The following is an 18666-nucleotide window of genomic DNA, read 5'->3' as shown; positions in this document are numbered from 1 at the left end:
CAAAAAGAACTGAGAGATTTTGTAGAAATACACAAATTAGGTATAGCTCTCATATTTAAGGAAAACTGAAGGTGGAGCCCTCATAATAACAAAGTTTTGGCACTTCTGGTCTACACTTCTTGTACAGTAGGTCAAAAATGTAGCTATAGCATGTGTTAGGAAGCCTGCTGCTGTACTAGAGCTTGTCTGAGGAACACCACAAAGTCATCACACAAATTTTGTCTCTTATCTCCACTGAGTATAAAACCTCTACACAAGATTTGCCTGTATTTTGGTGAATGGTATCAGATATTAAAAATATATTTTGTGCTTTTCAGCATATATTTATAGTTTTATTTTCTTCTGGGTGGTTTCTGGCAGCACCTCACATGGCTCTTTTCCAGTTAACACACCATTATAATGTACTGTTTATATACAATTACCCATAAGCAGAACTCTGGTAAATATATTACAACTTACAGAAATCACACAGTCTGCCACTGGTTTTTTTAGTGCGCTTTCTGAAGTCTCTTTAAGCTTGGCCAATAGCATTCCTGTAACCTGTTCAATTGCAAATGGTCTCTCTTCATCTAGGTATCGCACCTGAAACACAAGATTAAACAATTACAAAGCAGACATCAATATTTTCCACAAAGAAATGTTTTGTTTTATGGGCTGTTTCATTCCAATACTTCTTTGATCTTTATGTCCTAAGTGCAACCACTTTGTAGGTGGGCAGTAGGTGTGCATCTAATTATTTTAGACAAGAGTTTTCTAAATCTTTTCTCAAAACTTTCCAACAGAATCAGAAAAACCCACGTATTATAAATAAGATGGAATCAAACATGTCATATGTCAAACCAGCAGACAAACCAATGTCCTCCCAGAGATGATAAAATCATGTTTGGATTTCTCTTTTAGAGTTTGTCTAGTTTAGATTTCAAGCCTTTCTGGGCAGTGACATATCTTTTTCTGAGTTTTCACCATACCATGAGCCCAGAAAGCACTCAAAACACCAGCAACTGATACTATAGCTACACATTGCTTATTCCACTCAAAGGATTTGAGTTGGCCTGGTACATGTGTGTGCAGAAATCCTCGAGGAACCTGTATTAATTACTGAGAATTTATGCGTGAGGAACTGAGGCTTAGGTAAAAGAATGTATACCAAGTGACCTTAACTGCTTGTATAATTCTCTTTCAAAATAAATGACCGTGCATTAAGCATATTCGTTTCCAAATTCTCACTGGTGTTGTCAAACACCTGCCCAACCTTGGGCCATTAGAAGATCCGCTTCAACAGAAGGCAGAGATGGTGGACAAGTGAACCTTTACTGACAACATGGTCAGCCCCTGCTGCTTGAGATGGACAAGGCAGTCCAGTATAAGAGATAGAGAGGTGAGCATCAGGGATGACTGAAAATCTCTTCTACTTGGCAAGGTAGGTAGCCTTGGTGGCGGGTTTCCTACTGCCAAGAAGGACTTGTCTAACTGGGTCCAAGCAGGAGAGCTCCATAGGGTTCAGCCATGGAGCTTCCACACCATGAGGTGCAATGACTCAAGGTTCGGGTGCTGGAGACAGCCGTGATTCTGAGTTGTTAAGTCCAAGAGGAACGGCAAGGTGACTGGGGCTTCCATGGACATTTCCAGAAGAGATGTGTACCAATGTTGGTGGGGCCAGGCTAGAGCTATCAATATCACTGAAGCTTCTTCACTCTGTATCTTGAGGAGAAAAGACAGTTACCTTTTCCATAACTGGTGTTTTTTGAGATGTGCTGCTCATGTCTATTCCACAATAGGTGCGCATGCACCGGTGCTGGAAGTTTGTCCCCTAGCAGTACCCGTAGGGGGGAGCGCCCCCCCCGTGACCCCTGGAGCGGCGCCTGCCTGGCACGGTATAAGGGGGGCTGTGCTCCCCCCATCCTCAGTTCCTTCTTGCTGGACAACTCCGACAGAGGGGAAGGAGGGTGGGCTGTGGAACAGACACGAGCAACGTATCTTGAAGAACAAGGTGGAAGGCTTTTAGGTAGATGTCATGGGCTATACATAAGTCCCACAGACTGAGAGCTTCGTGGCAGAAGGCAGAGGATCGGGCGCCACCTTTCCTGTTGATATAGAACATCGAGGCCGTGTTGTCTGTGAGAACCCTGACTATCTTGCCCTCCAGGTGTGAGCAGAAGCCCATACATGCCAGTCGCTTGAGATCAAGTTCCTTGACCTTTATATGAAGGGGTAGATCTTGTAGAGACCACAGACCTTGGGTCTTAAAGATCTGCACATGGGGCCCCCATCGCAGGTCCGACGCGTCGGACACCAGCTCCAACGACGGGGCCTTGTCCCTGAACGGGACCCCTTGGAGCATGTTGTTTGGGGCAGACCACCACTGCAGGGAGGTGATCACCAAGTTCTGCATGGTGAACACTTTGTCCATTCTGTCTGTGGCCTGGGAGACCTGCGAGGCCAGCCAGAGCTGAAGGGGCCTCATTTGGAGTCTGGCATGACGGACCACATATGTGCACACAGACATATGACCCAGCAGTTGCAGGCAAGCTCTGGCTGTTGTCACCAGGAACCTTGTGACCAAGCTGATGAGCCCTTTCAGGGTCTCGAACCTGTCTGGTGGGAGAGAGGCCCTGGCTGACGTTGCGTCCAGTAGCGCCTGGATAAACTCTATGTGTTGGATCGGGACTAACGTGGACTTGGCGTTGTTTATCAACAGGCCCAGGGCAGTACATATGGACAGGAGGAGCGCCACATGATCCCTCACCTGCGGCCAGGAGGTGCCTTTGACTAGCCAGTCGTCCAGATATGGCAATATTTGGACCCCCTGGCATCTGAGGTAGGCCGCTACCACCGCCATACACATTGTAAAGACCCTGGGGGTAGTGGACAGACCAAATGGTAGGACTGTGAATTGGTAGTGACTCTATCCCACCACGAAACAGAGAAAGCGTCTGTGCCCCTCAAATATTTGGATGTGGAAGTATGCATCCTGTAGATCGAGGGCAGAGTACCAGTCCCCGGGATCCAGGGAGGGGATGATGGAGGCCAGGGAAACCATGCAGAATTGGAGTTTCACTATGTTGTGGTTTAGGCCTCGCAGGTCCATGATGGGCCTGACCCCCCCCCCCTTTGGCCTTCGGGATAAGGAAATACCGGCAGTAATACCCCTTGCCCTGGAACTCCTCAGGCACCACCTCTATAGATCCTAGGTCCAGGAGCCACCCCACCTCCTGCTTGAGCAGAGCCTTGTGACAGGGGCCCCCCAGGAGGGACAGGGGTGGAGGACAGTTGGGTGGGGAGGAGGTAAACTGAAGGGTGTAACCTCGGGAGATGGTGTTGAGGACCCATCGGTCCGAGGTGAGCTGCAACCATTCCGGGAGGAAAGAACACAACCGATTGGAGAAAGAGAGCTTTATTGGGGGTAGATTCCTGCTGAGACTGGCGGGGTACCCCCGAGCGTCCCGTCAAAAATGCCTTTTGCCCACTTGCTTGACCCTAGAAGACCCAAGCTGGGGGGCAGGCCGGGATTGCTATTGTGGACGCTTTCTAGAGTCCTACTACTTTTTGTGAGTAGCCTCATACTTCGGGAGGGCGGCCTGGGCGGGAGCCTGCTGCGGCTTGAAATTGGGTTTTGCTGGAGTAGAGACATAGAGGCCCAAGGTCTGGAGGGTCGTGCGGGAATCTTTCATGCCACGCAGCCTTGTGTCTGTTTCCTCAGCAAACAGAGCTTTTCCCATCAAAAGGCAGAGCAGAAGCCACGATGCCCGTCTCATGGACGCCGCTGAGGCCATGGACCATGCAGCCGTGACTGCTGCATCTGAAGAGGCCTGCAGGGATGCCCCTACGGCCACCACCCCTTCCTCCACGAGCACCTTAAACTCCTTATCGCGTTCCCGGAGGGAGTCCTCAAACTTGGGGAGGGATTCCCAAAGATTAAACTTGTAGCGACCCAGGAGAGCCTGATGGTTTGCTACTGGTAGCTGAAAGCTTGACGACGAATAAACTCTTCTCCCGAAAGTATCCAGCCTCCGAGAGTCTTTGTTCTTGGGGGTCCGGGCTGGTTTCCCCTGCTGCTCCCTGTGGTTGACCGACTCGACCACCAAAGAGTTGGGTGCTGGGTGAGTATACAGATACTCGTGTCCCTTCATGGGTAAAAAGTACTTGTGCTCCGCCTTTTTAGAGATGGGAGCCAATGAGGCTGGTGTTTGCCACAGGGCATTTGAAATTCTTGCCACCCCTTCATGGAGCAGCAAAGCCACCCTGCCCGGTGCCGAAGGGGACCGCACATTGAACAGGGATTCTGAGGGCTCTTCCATCTCCTCAGCCTGGAGATGGAGGCTCACTACCACCCTTTTTAGGAGGTCTTGGTGGGCGAGGTAGTCCTCCTGCGGGACAGAAGGGGGACGGAGCCACAATCAGCTCCTCTGGACGGGTGAGGCCGGTGCGGTGCTTTGGGTGTCGCCTGGCACCGGAGGATCCACCACCTGGTCGGACTCCAGGCACAGTACCAAGGACACAGGTCCCACCGACCTTCTTTCTGGCGGTCTAAAGATGGATACCAAAACAGTGCTTCCGAGGCCCTGGCCACCGAGAGAGCCCGTACGGGGGGCTGCACCGGAGGCCAAGGTACCCACTAGTACCATTGGGCCAGCCATAACGCTTGGTGCCATTACGCCTGCTGAGGCACCGGTGGGGCTGGCTGTTCAGGCTGGCTAGCTTGGCCTGCAGATGGGCGGCTGTGAGGGGAGGCCAGGCTGGCGTATGACCTGCTGCTGCCTCTGGTCCTGGAGTATCGGCAGTGCTGGGATCTATGTTGGCCACAGGACCGTGATCTCGACATGGAGGAGCGGTACCAACGGTAGTAGCTGCTCCACGAACAGCCTTGACGGGTGGACCTGTGTCAGTGAGACGCTGGCGATCGATGGCCGGAGCTACTGTGCTTTGGAACAGGAGTTCGAGCGGGAACGGCGTCGACGATCATAACGCGACCAACTGCGGTATCTCCTGCGAGTCGAGGACCGTTGGCGACGTTCGCCATGGTCCTGTCGATATTCCCGGACCGCACCCATCCGGACAGTCTGGCTGGCATCGAGGGCGATCCACATGGACTGAGCCCTGAACAGTCGCTGGGTTGTGAGCAGCGTCGGGAACGTTCCCTCGACCGAGACCGGTACTGAGCCAATGGCGACTGCGGTGATCCCAGCGGCAGATTGCCTCTGGAGCGTGGGGCCGACATCAGCGGAGCTCCGGGCACCAGCATGGACACGACGTCCCTGGCTGCCTAGAGGGCTTTGGGTGTAGATGGCATCTGGACAGGCCTGCTCCAAAGGGGTTGGGCTACTCCGCTCAACATGAGTCGGAGGCCCGGGGCCCAATGGGGATCGAGGACTACTCAACATGGGCCTAGCCTCTGTCCCAGACTTCCCTCGGTGCCGTTGCGAAGAGGGAGTCTTTCTGGTCCTCTTTGCGTGCCCCGTAGATGGGGAGCAGTGCCGACTGGATGATGGTACTGGAAGGTCTCCGCGTACCGACGCTGCGGTGCCGGGTACCGGTTTGGAGTCGTGTGCCGGGTCAGGGCCAGCGCCGACTCTATCAGGATGGCCCTGAGCCTAATGTCCCTTTCTTTTTTAGTCCGGGGCTTGAAAGACTTGCAGATCTTGCATCTTTCGCTGATAATGGGTTTCTCCCAAGCAGTGCAGACAATCCTTGGCATAAAGAGCCTACAAGAGCCACACGATTAAAGACTGGGGCGCGAGGCATGCCACGGCCCGGGCTCAATGACTAACTAAAACTAACTGCATTAGCTGACTACAGGTACTACTGAACAAACGAAGAGTTCTGGGGACGAGCTGCAGCAAAGCTGGAGCTGAGCAGTTCTGATGCACCTTCACTGGTGGCAAGAAGGAACTGAGGGTGGGGGGAGCACAGCCCCCCTTATACCGCACCAGGCAGGTGCCGCTCCGGGGGTCGTGGGGGCGCTCCCCCCTATGGGTACTGCTAGGGGAAAAACTGCTGGCACCAGTGCATGTGGCGAGCACGCACACCTATTGTGGAATACACATGAGCAATCACTCGAAGAAGAACCTTGTGAATGAGACGACAGGAACACATATAGAAGACTACCTACCCATGGGAGGAAGAACGCATCTGTGATGAAGCCTGGGCTGTGATTCAGGAAGGAGCAAAACTGCTGGCACTTCCCATTGCGTCGCGTGGCAAACAGGTCCATCTGGGGAAAGCCCCACAGTTGGGAGATGGAGTTCACGAAGTCTGGGCATAGGGACCACCTGTGGCCATGAAATGACCTGCTGAGACGGTCCACCAACTCGTTCTGTACTCGCAGGAGGTACAACTCTTGGAGGTGTATCGAATGAGCTACACAAAAGTCTCATAGCATGAGGGCTTCCTGGCACAGGGGAGAGGAACGTTCACCCCTTTTGTTGATATAGAACATCACCGTGGTGTTGTCTGTCATAACTGATACACATCTCCCTGTCAAGTGGGCTCGGAAAGTCTGGCATGCCAGGTGCCCCGCTCTCAGCTCTCTGACACTGAAAGCGAGTTCTGTCTGGAACCAGATGCCTTGTGTCCTGAGGTCTTCCAGACCAAGGCTGAGGCATTTGTCACTAGCAAGAGGGACAGCTGAGGACTGGTGAAGGAGAGTCAGGGAGTCAAGGCGGGCGAGGCAGTCACAACCCTGTCCCGAGCTGGCTGATACACTGAGGCTAGCCACAGTTGGAGAGGCCAGAGTCTGAGCCTGGCATGTTGCACCACATAGGTACAAATGGCCATATGACCTAGAAGTATGGCCATATGACCAGGCAATTCCTTGTTGTGGTGGTGGGAACTGCCTGAGACCTCGACTGTTGTCGTCAGGGCCTAAAACCTCGCTTCCAGGAGGTATTCCCTGGCCTGAGTCAAGTCCAGGACCACTCCTATGAACTCTATCGGCTGAAAAGGGGACAGAGTCGATTTCCCCACATTCAGAAGGCCCAGTTTGACGAATGTTGTTCTTATGAAGTCAACTTGTGCCTCCACTTGACCCTGGAGCGGCCTTGACCAGCCAGTCGTCGGGGTATGGGAACACCTGTACCTGCCGCCTGCACTTGGTAAATACAAGAGGCGTCTTTCTCTTTGACAGGCCGAGCGGGAGGACTGTGAACTGGCAGTATTTATTGCTCTCCACAAACCTGAGGTACCTTCTGTGGGACGGTGTAATCACTATATTAAAGTATGCGTCCTTCAAGTCGAGGGCTGCATTCCAGTCCCCTGGATCCAAGAAAGGGATGACAGAGGCCAAAGAGACCATGCAGACCTTGAGTTTCTTCATGAACTTGTTGAGCTCTCGCAGGTCTAGGATGGACCTGAGCTCACCTTTGGCTTTTGGTATTAGAAAATACCAGGAATATAAGCCCTTGCCCTTCAGCTCCTGAGGAACCTCTTCCACTGCTCCCAGCGATAGGAACAAGTGCACCTCCTGTAGAGGAGCTGCTTGTGAGAAGGGTCCCTAAAGAGGGACGGAGAAAGGGGGTGGAAGGGCAGAGAATTGGAGGGAGTAGCCCCTCTCTACCATTCGGAGCACCCAGATTCGGAGCCTGTGTCACATCCCCACACATGGTAGAAAGGGGACAGTCAGGACAAGAAGGTAAGGCGGGTTGCATCCAGTCCAAGGACTGGTGCGCCGTCCTCGTTTGCACCTTCAAAAGGTCTGCTTCTGGCCAGATGAAGGTTTGGGTGGGCCAGAGCCCTGGCCTGAGGACGGGTGCGGCCTCTTCCTGCCGCTCCTGTTTCTCCTCCGTGAACGGCCCTGCTGGTTCAGCGGTTGGTAGAACCGCAGAGGAGGTTGCAGCCTAAAATGCCTGCGTGGTGGCGGTGTGGAGGCCCAGCAATTTGAGGGTGGCTCTCGAGTCTTTCAGGCTATGTAGCCTTTTATCTGCCTTTTTGGAAAAGAGTCAAACCCCCAAAGGTTAGATCCTGAATGGTCTGCTGGACCTCATATGATAGACCTAGAGCCAGGAGCCCCTTCTCATGGCAACCCTGGTAGCCATCACCCAAGTAGCCACATCAGCCCCGTCCACAGCAGCCTGCAGCAAAGCTCAGGAAATGAGCTTGTCCTCCTCAACCACAGCTGAGAACTCGCCATGGGAGTCCTGTGGCAGGAGCTCTGCGAACTTTTCCATTGCCCCGCATGTAATTGTAGCAGTAACTGCTGACAATGGCCTACTTATTAGAAATATGGAGCTGCAAACTGCCAATGGACTAGACCTTACTCCCAAAAAAGGTTGAGTCTTTTCACCTCCCTGTTCTTTGGGGAGGCTCGTGCTGGTTGGCAGTGTCCACGACCAGGGAATCTGGTGGAATGTGTATAAAGGTGCTCATAGCCCCCAGACGGCACAAAGTAGCATCTTTCATTGCGCTTAGGTGTCGGGGCAATGAGGCTGGGGTCTGCCACAAAGTCTTTGTTGTAACAGTCTTTATTGGAGGCAGAGCGATAAATTCAGGTCCACAGGGGGCAAGAATATCCACCATGGGATCCGTGTCCTTCACTACTTCCTCTGCCTGAATGCCCAGGCCCTGGGCAACCCACCAACCCGCCACAGCAACTGCTGCAGAACCCTGTTGTCCTCCAGAGATGGGGCAACAGAAGTGCCTGCCAATGCCTCGTCCGGGGAGGAAGAGGAAGAGACCCTCATAAGGGGAGACTGTTCCCTTCCCTTCCTTCCATACCCATGGGGTCCTGTGATGCCTGGGGACTCCCGAGCTGGTGCCAAAATGAACAGTGCTGTGCCCCATGGTGCCAGGACGGCATAAACCAGTGACGGAGCAGTTGGTGCTGATGGTACTGGTGAAGGTGCCGAAGCTGACTGTGTTGATGTGAGCTACGGTGGTGCCGTGGTGGCCAGCTACGGTACCTTGGACAGCGCAGGAGTTGGAGCTTCCAGAGAGGCAGAAGGCAGTACAAAGGTAACTGATGCTACCGACTCTGCTGGTGAATGTGATCTCTGGCTTCGTCCCTGGCTTTGGTGGAAGGTCCATGGCATCCAGAAGGGCCACTGCAGAGGCCATAGTGCTGCGTAGGCATGCCGATCCCTTCGCGACCTCGACCTCTTGCTCCTACTCCTATCAGAGGTCTCCGAAAATGAAGACCATGGAGGAGCTGTGCTGCAAGGCACCAACCGTCAGGAGCTAGGGGACCGATTAGGCTCCCGCTCCTGAGCTGTTGGCGCCGCAGGGGTGGCTGTAGAGATGGTGAGCACCACAGCAGCACGGTTGTCTTCCCCCTTGACTGGACTCCGGGGCAGGCTGATGTCAGCGGTTCATCCCTCCTGGGAGGGGAAAACCGTGCCAGGAGGCGCAACAAGTCCTGTGCCACCTTAAATGCCTCTGGGATCAACAGGAACTGCAGCTGCTTATTCCGAGGGCCTGGCGAGCACGGCGGGTCTGGACTGAACTGCACCGGGGCAGGAGTCGATGCGACCCTCGTGGGCAAAGTGGCTGAAGTCCTGTGGGCCAACCGGGGTCCCACAATGGCCAGCTCCTTGGTTTTGGCCGGTGATTGTGACCCGTGCCTGCCCGCCAGCTGCATGCAGGAGGAGCCGTGATGGTGCCCAGAGTCTCGTGAGGAGTCCTTCCTCCTCCAGACCCTGGGACGATGGTGTCAGGGTGCTCCGCACCAAGGAGGACGTGCTAGGCACGGGGTGCCCCGATCCAGGGTCTGACTGGGGCCGGAGTGTGGCCTCCATCAGCAGAACTTTGAGACACTAATCCCTGTCTTTCAAAGTTCTAGGGGGAAACCCGCAACACATCCTGCACTGGTCTTTCTGGTGACTCTCTCCGAGACACCGCAAGCATAAAGTGTGCGGGTTGCTTTTGGGAATGCGTTTACCGCAGACCTCACAAGTATTAAACCCGGGGGACCGCAGCATGCCACGGTGCTGGGGAACCAATGGGGGGGACCCCCAAGGAAGAAACTTTAACACTAATACTAACTATACTAAGAGATAAACAACTTTGTACAATGGACACTGCTAACGGCACTTGCCAAGGCAAGAGATATGGGACTTTTCAGCTAACGGTCACAGGTGGTAAGAAGGAACTGAAGGGATGGGGGGTCAGCAAGGCTCTATATTGAGTGCAACTCCAGGGGGTGCCCATGTCAACCCGACAGATGCTGCTAAGGGAAAAATCTTATGGCTGCTGTGCAAGCGCGTGCACGAACACACACACACACACACACACCTGATTGAAATTGACATTAACAAGCACTCGAAGCAAAACTCTTCCTTTCCTTCCCTCCCGCAGGTTGGATAGATATGCATATAACCAGAGCCTTCTTTATAGAATTTAAGAAAATTAAAATAGAAAGCTCAGTGAAGTAATTTCATTTGAGAAGTGAAGTACAGCCAAGCAGAAAAGACAGTTACCCTTTTCCGTAACTGGTGTTCTTTGAGATGTGTTGCTCATGTCTATTTCACAGTAGGTGTGCACGCTCACCATGTGCACCAGTGCCAGAAGTTTTCCCCCTAGCAGTACCCACAGGGGGAGCACCGCTGCACCCCCTGGAGTGACGCCTCCATGGTGCGGTATAAGGGGAGTTGCGCACTCCCCCAAACCTCGGTTCCTTCTTGCTGGACAACTCCGACAGAGGGGAAGGAGGGTGGGATGTGGAATGGACATGAACACCACATCTCGAAGAACACCAGTTACGGAAAAAGGTAACTGTCTTTTTTTCTTCGAGTGATTGCTCACGTGTATTCCACAGTAGGCGATTCCAAGCTATATCTGTTGGAGGTGGGTAGGAAGGAGTTCACAGATTCCTGGGATGGAGTACAGCTCTACCGAACCCGTCGTCATCCCTGGTTTGGGAGACGATTGCATAGTGTGAGGTGGACGTGTGAACAGAGGACCAGGCAGCAGCCCTACCGATGTCTTGAATTGGGACGTGGGCCACGAAGGCAGCTGACGAGGCCTGTGCCCATGTCGAGTGCGCCTTTACCATTGGCGGCGGGGGAACTCCTACCAGATTGTAACAGGTGCGGATGCATGAGGTGATTCAGCGAGAGAGGCACTGAGTGGAGAACAACTGCCCCTTCATGCGCTCAGCCGAAGCAACAAACAGTTGCGAAGTCTTCCTGAATGGCTTAGTCCGTTCCAGGTAGAAAGCCAGTGTCCTAGGCACATCGAGTACGTGAAGGAGGCGTTCCTCATTGGACTTGTGAGGCTTGGGGCAGAGGACAGGCAGGAAGATGTCCTGGCCCATGTGAAAGGCGGAGACCACCTAAGGGAGGAACGTGGGGTATAGGCAGAGCTGGACCTTATCCTTGTGAAAAAATGTGTATGGGGGTCCAGAGGTCAGATCCCTGAGCTCCGATACCCGCCTGGCCGACATGATGACAACCAGGAAGGCCACCTTCCATGAAAGATGAGACCAGGAGCACATGGCCACAGGTTCAAAGGGGGGTCCTGTGAGACAGGACACCACGAAGTTCAGATTCCACTCTGGGACAGAGGGCCTAGCATATGGGAAAAGAGAGTCCAATCCCTTGAGGAACCGTCCGGTCAAAGTATGGGAGAACACTTTATGACCCTGCACCGGCAGATGGAAGGCCGATATGGCCGCCAGGTGCACCCTGGCCGAGAAGGGGGCCAGGCCCTGGTTCCTAAGGTGGAGGAGGTAATCCAGGATAAGATGAATCGGGGCAGCCATTGGGGAAACACCCTGCTCGACAGCCCACCTGGACAAACTGGACCACTTTACCAAGTAGGCTCAGCGTGTGGATGGCCGCTGACTTTCCAGGAGGACGTGTTGGACCCCTTCCAAACATGCCCGCTCCTTCCTGCCTAGCCATTGAGCAGCCATGCAGTGAGGTGGAGAGCCTCTAAGTTGGGGTGAAGAAGACGGCCTTGGTTCTGGGAAGGCAAGTCTGGGCAGAGAGGCAATGGCCACGGCAGGGCGACCACTAGGCTCATAAGAGTCCCGTACCAATGCTGCCAGGACCAAGACGGGGCAATTAAAATGGCCCATGCCTTGTCTAACTTCACATTCTCTAGGTCCTTGCTGATGAGGGGGAACGGAGGGAAGGCATAGAGAAGCTGGCTTGACCACGGCAGGAGGAAGGCATCCGAGATAGCACCCCGTCCCAAACCCCGCCTGGAGCAATCCCAGAGCCTGAGGGCTTCTTGGCAGAGAACTGAAGACCAGGTCCCACCTTGCCTGTTGATGTAAAACATTGAGGCCGTGTTGTTCGTGAGGACCCGGATTATCTTGCCCTGTAAGCGTGAGCGGAAAGGCCACACACGCCAGGCCTACCGCCCTGAACTCCCTGACATTTGTGTGGAGGGACAACTCTGTGGTCGACCACAGCCCTTGAGTCTGAACTGTCCTCAGATGGGCCCCCCAACCCAGGTCAGACGCGTCAGACATTAGCTCCAGTGACAGGGCCGAGCCCCTGAAGGGGAACCCTTGGAGCACGTTGCTCGGGGAGGACCACCACCGTAGGGAGGCGATCACCGGGTCGGGCATGGTGAGGACTTTGTCCATACTGTCTCGGGCCTGGGAGAACTGTGAGGCCAACCAAAGTTGGAGGGGCCTCATCTGGAGTCTGGCGTGGCACGTCCTGGAGCTGTAGGCACACCCTGGAGGTGTCACAGGGAATTTCAAGACCGAGGCGATTAGCCCTTTCAGGGTCTTGAACCTGCCTGGTGGGAGGGAGGCCGTGGCCGTCGAGGCGTCCAGGAGCGCCCTGCTGAATTCTATGCGCTGGACTGGAACTAATGTTGACTTGGCCTTGTTTACCAACAGACCCAGGTTGGCACAAGTGGACAAAAGGAGCGTCATGTGGTCCAGGCACCTGTGACCGGGAGCTGCCCTTGACCAACCAGTCGTCCAGGTAGGGGAAGATCTAGACCCTGCCGGCACCTGAGGTAGACTGCTACCACCGACATACACTTCGTGAACACCCTGGGGGCAATGGATAGGCCAAATGGGAGGACCGTGAACTGATAGTGGTTTTGCCCCACTAAGAACTGGAGGAAACGCCTGTGCCCCTAGAATATATGAATATGGAAATACGCGTCCTACAGGTCCAGGGCTGTGTACCAATCCCTGGGGTCCAGGGAGACCATGCGGAACTTGAGCTTGACCATGAACTGGTTCAGGTCCCGCAGATCCAGGATAGGCCTGAGACCCCCCTTTCGCCTTGAGGATAAGGAAATAACAGGAGTAAAACCCCTTGCCCTTGAACTCCCCCAGGCACCATTTCCACAGCTCCTAGACTGAGGAGCTGGCCCACCTCCTGCTCTAACAGGTCCACATGTAATGGGTCCCCCAGACCAGTGAAGGGGGTGGTTGGGTGGGGCAAGACAAACTGCAGCATGTAGCCCCAAGAGATGGTGTTGAGGACCCATTGGTCTGAGGTTAGTTGCGACCATTCCGAGGAAATCACACAAGCGATTGCAGAAGGGAAGCTTTATTGAAGGGGGAGTCCCCTCAGCAGTTGCCTGGGTACCCCCCATTGCCCCATCAAAAACGCCTTTTTCCCCACCTGCTTGCCCTTAGAGGGCCCAAGTTGCAGGGCAGGACGTGACCACCGTTGAGAGCACCCCTTCTGGTCCTTAGACCTCTTATAGGCGAGGTCATATCTAAGCTGAGAAGCCTGGGCAGAGGCCTGCTGCGGTTTGAATTTGGCTTTAGCCAGTGGTACATAAAGGCCCAGGGTCTGCAAGGTAGCGCGGGAATCCTTCATGCCATGCAGCCTGGCATCCGTTTGTTCTGCGAACAGGGCCTTGCCATCAAACGGGATGCATAATTGACTGGGACTCTGTGGATAGCCCGGACAGCAGGAGCCATGTCGTCTTCCGCATGGATACCGCCGAGGCCATGGATTGAGCAGCCGTGTCCGCCGCATCCGCCGCCACCTGTAAGGCGGCTTTGGCAGCAGCCACACCCTCCTCCAGCAGTGCCTTGATCTCTTTCTTGTCTCACTCCAGGAGGGAGCCCTCAAATTTTGGCAGTGATCCCCACAAGTTAAATTCGTAACTGCTCAGGAGAGGTTGGTGGTTAGCCACCTGCAGCTGGAAGCTTGAAGATGGACTCTTTCGGTAGGAAGCTGTATTCAGACTCCTTGAATCTTTATTTTTGGACGTGGGAGCTGGTTGGCCCTGTCTCTCTCTCTGATTCACAGATTCGACCACCAGGGAGTTAGGTGCCGGGTGGGTATAAAAAGGTATTCATGCCCTTTGGTGAGTACAAAATATTTGCGCTCTGTCTTCTTTGAAATGGGGGCCAGGGAAGCCGGCGTTTGCCACAAGGTGTTCAAAATGTTTGCCACCCAGCCGGGCACCAGGGAGGATAGGACATTAAAAAGAGTCCGAGGGCCCCTCCATCTCCTCTGCTTGGAGGTTAAGGCTCGATGCTACCCTTTTCAGGAACTCCTGGTGTGCCCTGAAATCCTCCTGCGGGGTGGAGGGGCCGCAACTGTGTCATCCAGAGCGGGGAAGGAGGTGACCGTCACAGAGCTCTGAGTCTCTGCCGGCACCAGAGAGTCCACCCCTTGGTCGGACTCCGGGTGCGGCGCCGAGGACGCTTGTCTCACAGATTTAGCTCCCGGGGGCCTAGAGAGCGAGGCTGATAGTGCCTCTGAAGCTCTGGTTACCAAGCGAGCCCCCACCTGGGGTTGCGTCGGAGGCCACGGTGCCCACTGGTACCACTGTCCTTGCCACGGGGCCCTGTGCCACTGCCCTTGCTGCAGCACCGGCAGGTCGGTTTGACTTGGCTAACCCAAGGAGGGGTGGCTGCGAGCAGAGGTCAGGCTGACAAGTGACCTGACTCTATCGTGGGAGGAACGGCGGTGCCTGGAGCTATGCCGTCCACGAGACTGCAACCCCGACTCAGAGGAGCAGTACCGCTCATAGCCGCTGCTCCGCAATCTGCTCGGATGCGCGGACTTCAACAGCGCGGTGCCGGCGATCTACGCCTCGAGCTGCGAGGGCGGTGTCTCGGTGGGGAGCGAGAGCAGGAATTTGACCGGGAGTGGTGACGGTGCCCATGCCATGACTGACTGCAGTAACCCCGACGACTCGGGGTCCGACCCCGTTCGGATGGCACCCAACCAGACAGTCTAGTGGACGTCGACAGCAATGCACGAGGACTGCGTCCCGAACGATCACTGGGCGGAAAGCGTGGTCGGGAGCAGTCTCCTGACCAAGATCTGAGCTGAGCTGGGGGCGATGGCAGGGAGCCCAGCGGCGGTTTGCCTCTGGAGCAGGGGCCCAACACCAGCGGCACCCCCAGTACCAGTATAGTCATGATGTCTCGAGCCGCCTGCAAGGCCTCTGGCGTCGAAGGCATCCGGAGAGGCCTGACCTGACGCAGCCGGGTTACTCCACTCAACATGCATCGGAGGCCATGGGAATGAGGACTGCTCGACATGGGTCTAGCCTCTGCCCCTACTTTCTCTGCCACTGTGACAGGCCTTTCCTTGGCTTCTTGTGTCCCGTAGATGGGGAGCAGTGCCGGCTAGTGGAAGGCACCAAAGGGTCGCTGCGCACCGAAGTTGTGGTGCCTGGAGCCGAATTGGCGCAGCGCGCCCGAGCCGGGGTCAGCGCTGACTCCATGAGAGTGGCCCAGAGTCTGTCTTTTGTTTGGGGTTTAAAAGATCTACAAATCTTACAGCCGTCACTGATGTGAGTCTCACCCAAACAGCGCAGGCAATCCACGTGCGGTCACTTCTTGGGATAGAACGTCTACAAGGGTCGCATGACTTGAAGCCCGGGGCATGCCTCAGCCTGGGTACTCTAGCTGAAAGAACTAACAACAGGTACTAGCACTAAGCGAACGGAAGAGTTCTGGGGACGAGCTACAGCTAAGCTGGAGCAGAGTAGTTCCGATGCACCTTCACTGGCGTCAAGAAGGAACTGAGGTTGGGGGAAGGGTGCAGCTCCCCTTATACCACACCATGGAGGCGCCACTCCAGGGGACGCAGCGGTGCTCCCCCTATGGGTACTCTTAGGGGAAAAACTTCTGGCAGCGGTGCACATGGTGAGCGCACATACCTACTGTGGAATACAGATGAGCAATCACTCGAAGAAGAATCTCTGTTTGCTTGTCAAAATAACGACACAGATTATGGCAGCTGCAGGTATGCATGGAAACTGCAAAACTCACCTTCAGTCCTACACTCCCATTTGGCATCTTTTGAAGCTCAAAGGGAAGTCTGACCCTTTCACCTTGTATGTAAGGATCATCAAATGCTCTTCCATGCATTTTTTTGAAGCCATGTAACGTATTCTTTACATTTGTGACAATCTGTGGAAGATAAATGCGTTGCTATGAGAGGCATATCAGAAAACACAGAAATTATGGCTTTATCTATCTCAGTGTCGCTTAAAGTTTAAAATAGGAACTAGAGGCCTGCTATGAACACAAACTTCCAGCATTTGAGCAATGTATCCTTTTCCTCACTTCCCACTGAATACAACTGTTATTAAGCATGTCACTTTATTTATGAGATCAATTAATACACTCAAACCCACTTTCCATGTCTAAGTCAGTATTCATTTCACTAGTTTTCCCCTTCCCAATCTTAAAAGAAACTTCCTGTTATACCCAATTTGGACAGTGAATTAATTACGTACCAGTACAATGACTGAACTACATACAACCATCTTAACAATATTATTAAAATATGGCAATTAAATGTCTAGTAATTTTCAGGGCTTAAAGTACCCAAAAAATGCTTAATTCAGATCCCAATTCTATATGAGCCTTCCCCTTAGCTACTGTCTCAATATTTTGGGCTAGTGATTTAAAACACAGATTTTAAAGCCTGACTTTTTTGACCCATCACACATCAAAAGAACTTGCTCATTTTATAATGAATACAGAATTTTTAACTCAATTACAACTGTACTCCAGGCTTTGAAAGTGTACCTTGTATTTACTAGCCTGAGAATTAAGCTTAACAATTGGAAGCCAATGTGAAACACAAGGGCCCCCATCTCCAGCAATGTCCATTAGCTGTGTACTGGTGAGCTGTGCATGGCTGCTGAAAATGAGGGTCTACCTGCCCCTGGAACATGCCTGAAGGCTCCATTCCTTTGGCTAATCATGTAAGAGTATCTGAAATTTAACTACCCACCTTCTGGGAAGAGACAGAAAGAGTTCTCTCCCTATTACTCCACAACTTCCTGACTAGGGTGCATGTGCATATAAAAGGTAAGGGATATCCTCTGTTATTATTTCCACTCCCTCGAGTCTGCTGCAAGGGATCTTTGCTATTCAGTCCTCATTTTTTAGGTATTCCTCCTAGTGATGATCTCCAGTCCCAGCCTTTGCTCCTGTTCTTAGTTTTCCCAAGCAGCAGAAAGTGAAGTTACAAAGATCACAAGTTTTACTGCTGTCCAGAGTTCTGAACAGAGGTAGTGAAATTGACGCGTCTGAATTTCACTATATTGTCTGGGAAACCTACTAGCAGCGGCACAAACACTTGTGTTGTGTCTGTAAATTCAGAAAGACAGCACTGCTTCTGTTTTCATTTTCAAACTATAAGGGACAAACTTTTCTTAATGAATGCTAACATTCTTTGATAATTGAAGACTTGAGCCTATACCCATTCTCCTCCCCCAACTAAGGGATGTTTCTTATTCTTCATTGGTGAGTAGACCAAGTCCTACATTTCTCCCTGTCTTTCCTCTAAAAAGAAAAAAAAATAATCAAGAATAAACCAGAGGCAATATTTCGATTAGTTTTAACAGAAGGGAGTACAGCCTCTGATTTAGTAATAATTGGTAACAAAAGAAAGGACATTTTAAGCATATATTTTGAGTTAAAACATGAAACAATATATCAGATTTCTTCACACTTCCAGTTCCCTCACAGTTCAACAGGAGATGAGTAATTTAAAGATCGCTTAAATTCCTGTAAAGTAATATGTTTAGATCCATTTACCTGGCTTTTTGCTGCATTCCCTATGGCCCGGGTTTTGGATCCTAGAGATATACAAGCTCTAAATAATAACAGAAAGAAAAATATTCAGCTTTGACAGAAAACAATGTCAGGAAAAAAAGTGTAATTCCCCCCCCCCCCCAGAGTAAAACCCTAAAACTACTTTTAAAAGACCATCAACTGCTCCTTAAAATTACTTTGTGGAATTCTTTAAAAGTCACTTTAAAATATGTGCTGAAACAGACAATATATTTTATTACTGGAGCATGAAGCCTTTAGGTGTTGGGCATCAACTACCAGCACACTTACAACTGAAGGAAGGGAAATAATTTTGGGTAATAGAAAATGTTATGTGGCATTTTATTAGAATACCTAGTTCTTATAGTGCTTTTCATCAGAGGATCTCAAAGTGTTTTGCAAAGCAGGTAAATATTAGCATCCCCATTTTGCAGGCAGGGAAACTGAGGCACGGAGTTTGCTCCAGGTAACCCAGCAGGCCAGCAACAGTACTAAAACATCACTGGAATTTCAAGACACTAGAGATGACAATTTTCTAACGCAAAAAGTGTTGCAGCCAACCCAAGGGAATTCTTTATTGGACCTTGTTCTAACAGACAAAGAGGAACTGATCAGAGAACTAACTTTAATGGTTGCTTAGGTACAAATGATCATGACTTGATCACATACATACTGTGCAAGCAGAATGAAGTCCATACCAATAATATATATATGGTGTGTTA

General features: G+C 52.4%; 1 protein-coding gene and 1 long non-coding RNA gene across 5 annotated transcripts in view; one reads left to right on the top strand and one right to left on the bottom strand.

Annotated features, from left to right (window-relative positions):
• Nucleotides 1–4002, top strand: part of LOC311519381 — a 45773-nt gene extending 41771 nt beyond the window's left edge. For 3 of the 4 annotated variants that reach the window (XR_014711258.1, XR_014711259.1, XR_014711260.1), the window contains 2 exons: nt 2699–2818; nt 3701–4002. This is a non-coding gene — a long non-coding RNA (uncharacterized lncRNA). Of the gene's footprint in view, nt 1–588; nt 2819–3700 lie in introns of those variants that run through there. The other variant, XR_014711261.1, reaches the window with a different exon arrangement.
• The window catches only part of HSPA4L (heat shock protein family A (Hsp70) member 4 like), a 60361-nt gene that overhangs the window by 27885 nt on the left and 13810 nt on the right, over nt 1–18666 (bottom strand). The window contains exons 2-4 of the mRNA XM_084625815.1: nt 17930–17987; nt 16148–16288; nt 460–582 (exon numbers count right to left, since the gene is read on the bottom strand). Coding sequence (XP_084481941.1) covers nt 460–582; nt 16148–16288; nt 17930–17987 — 322 coding nt within the window. The remainder of the gene's footprint in view (nt 1–459; nt 583–16147; nt 16289–17929; nt 17988–18666) is intronic.

Source organism: Lepidochelys olivacea, assembly GCF_965140295.1.
Source record: "Lepidochelys olivacea isolate rLepOli2 genome assembly, chromosome: 4".
In the NCBI taxonomy this organism is placed as follows: Eukaryota; Metazoa; Chordata; order Testudines; family Cheloniidae; genus Lepidochelys; species Lepidochelys olivacea.
Note: the sequence above shows the minus strand (reverse complement) of the source record. Positions and strands in the feature narration are given on the sequence as shown.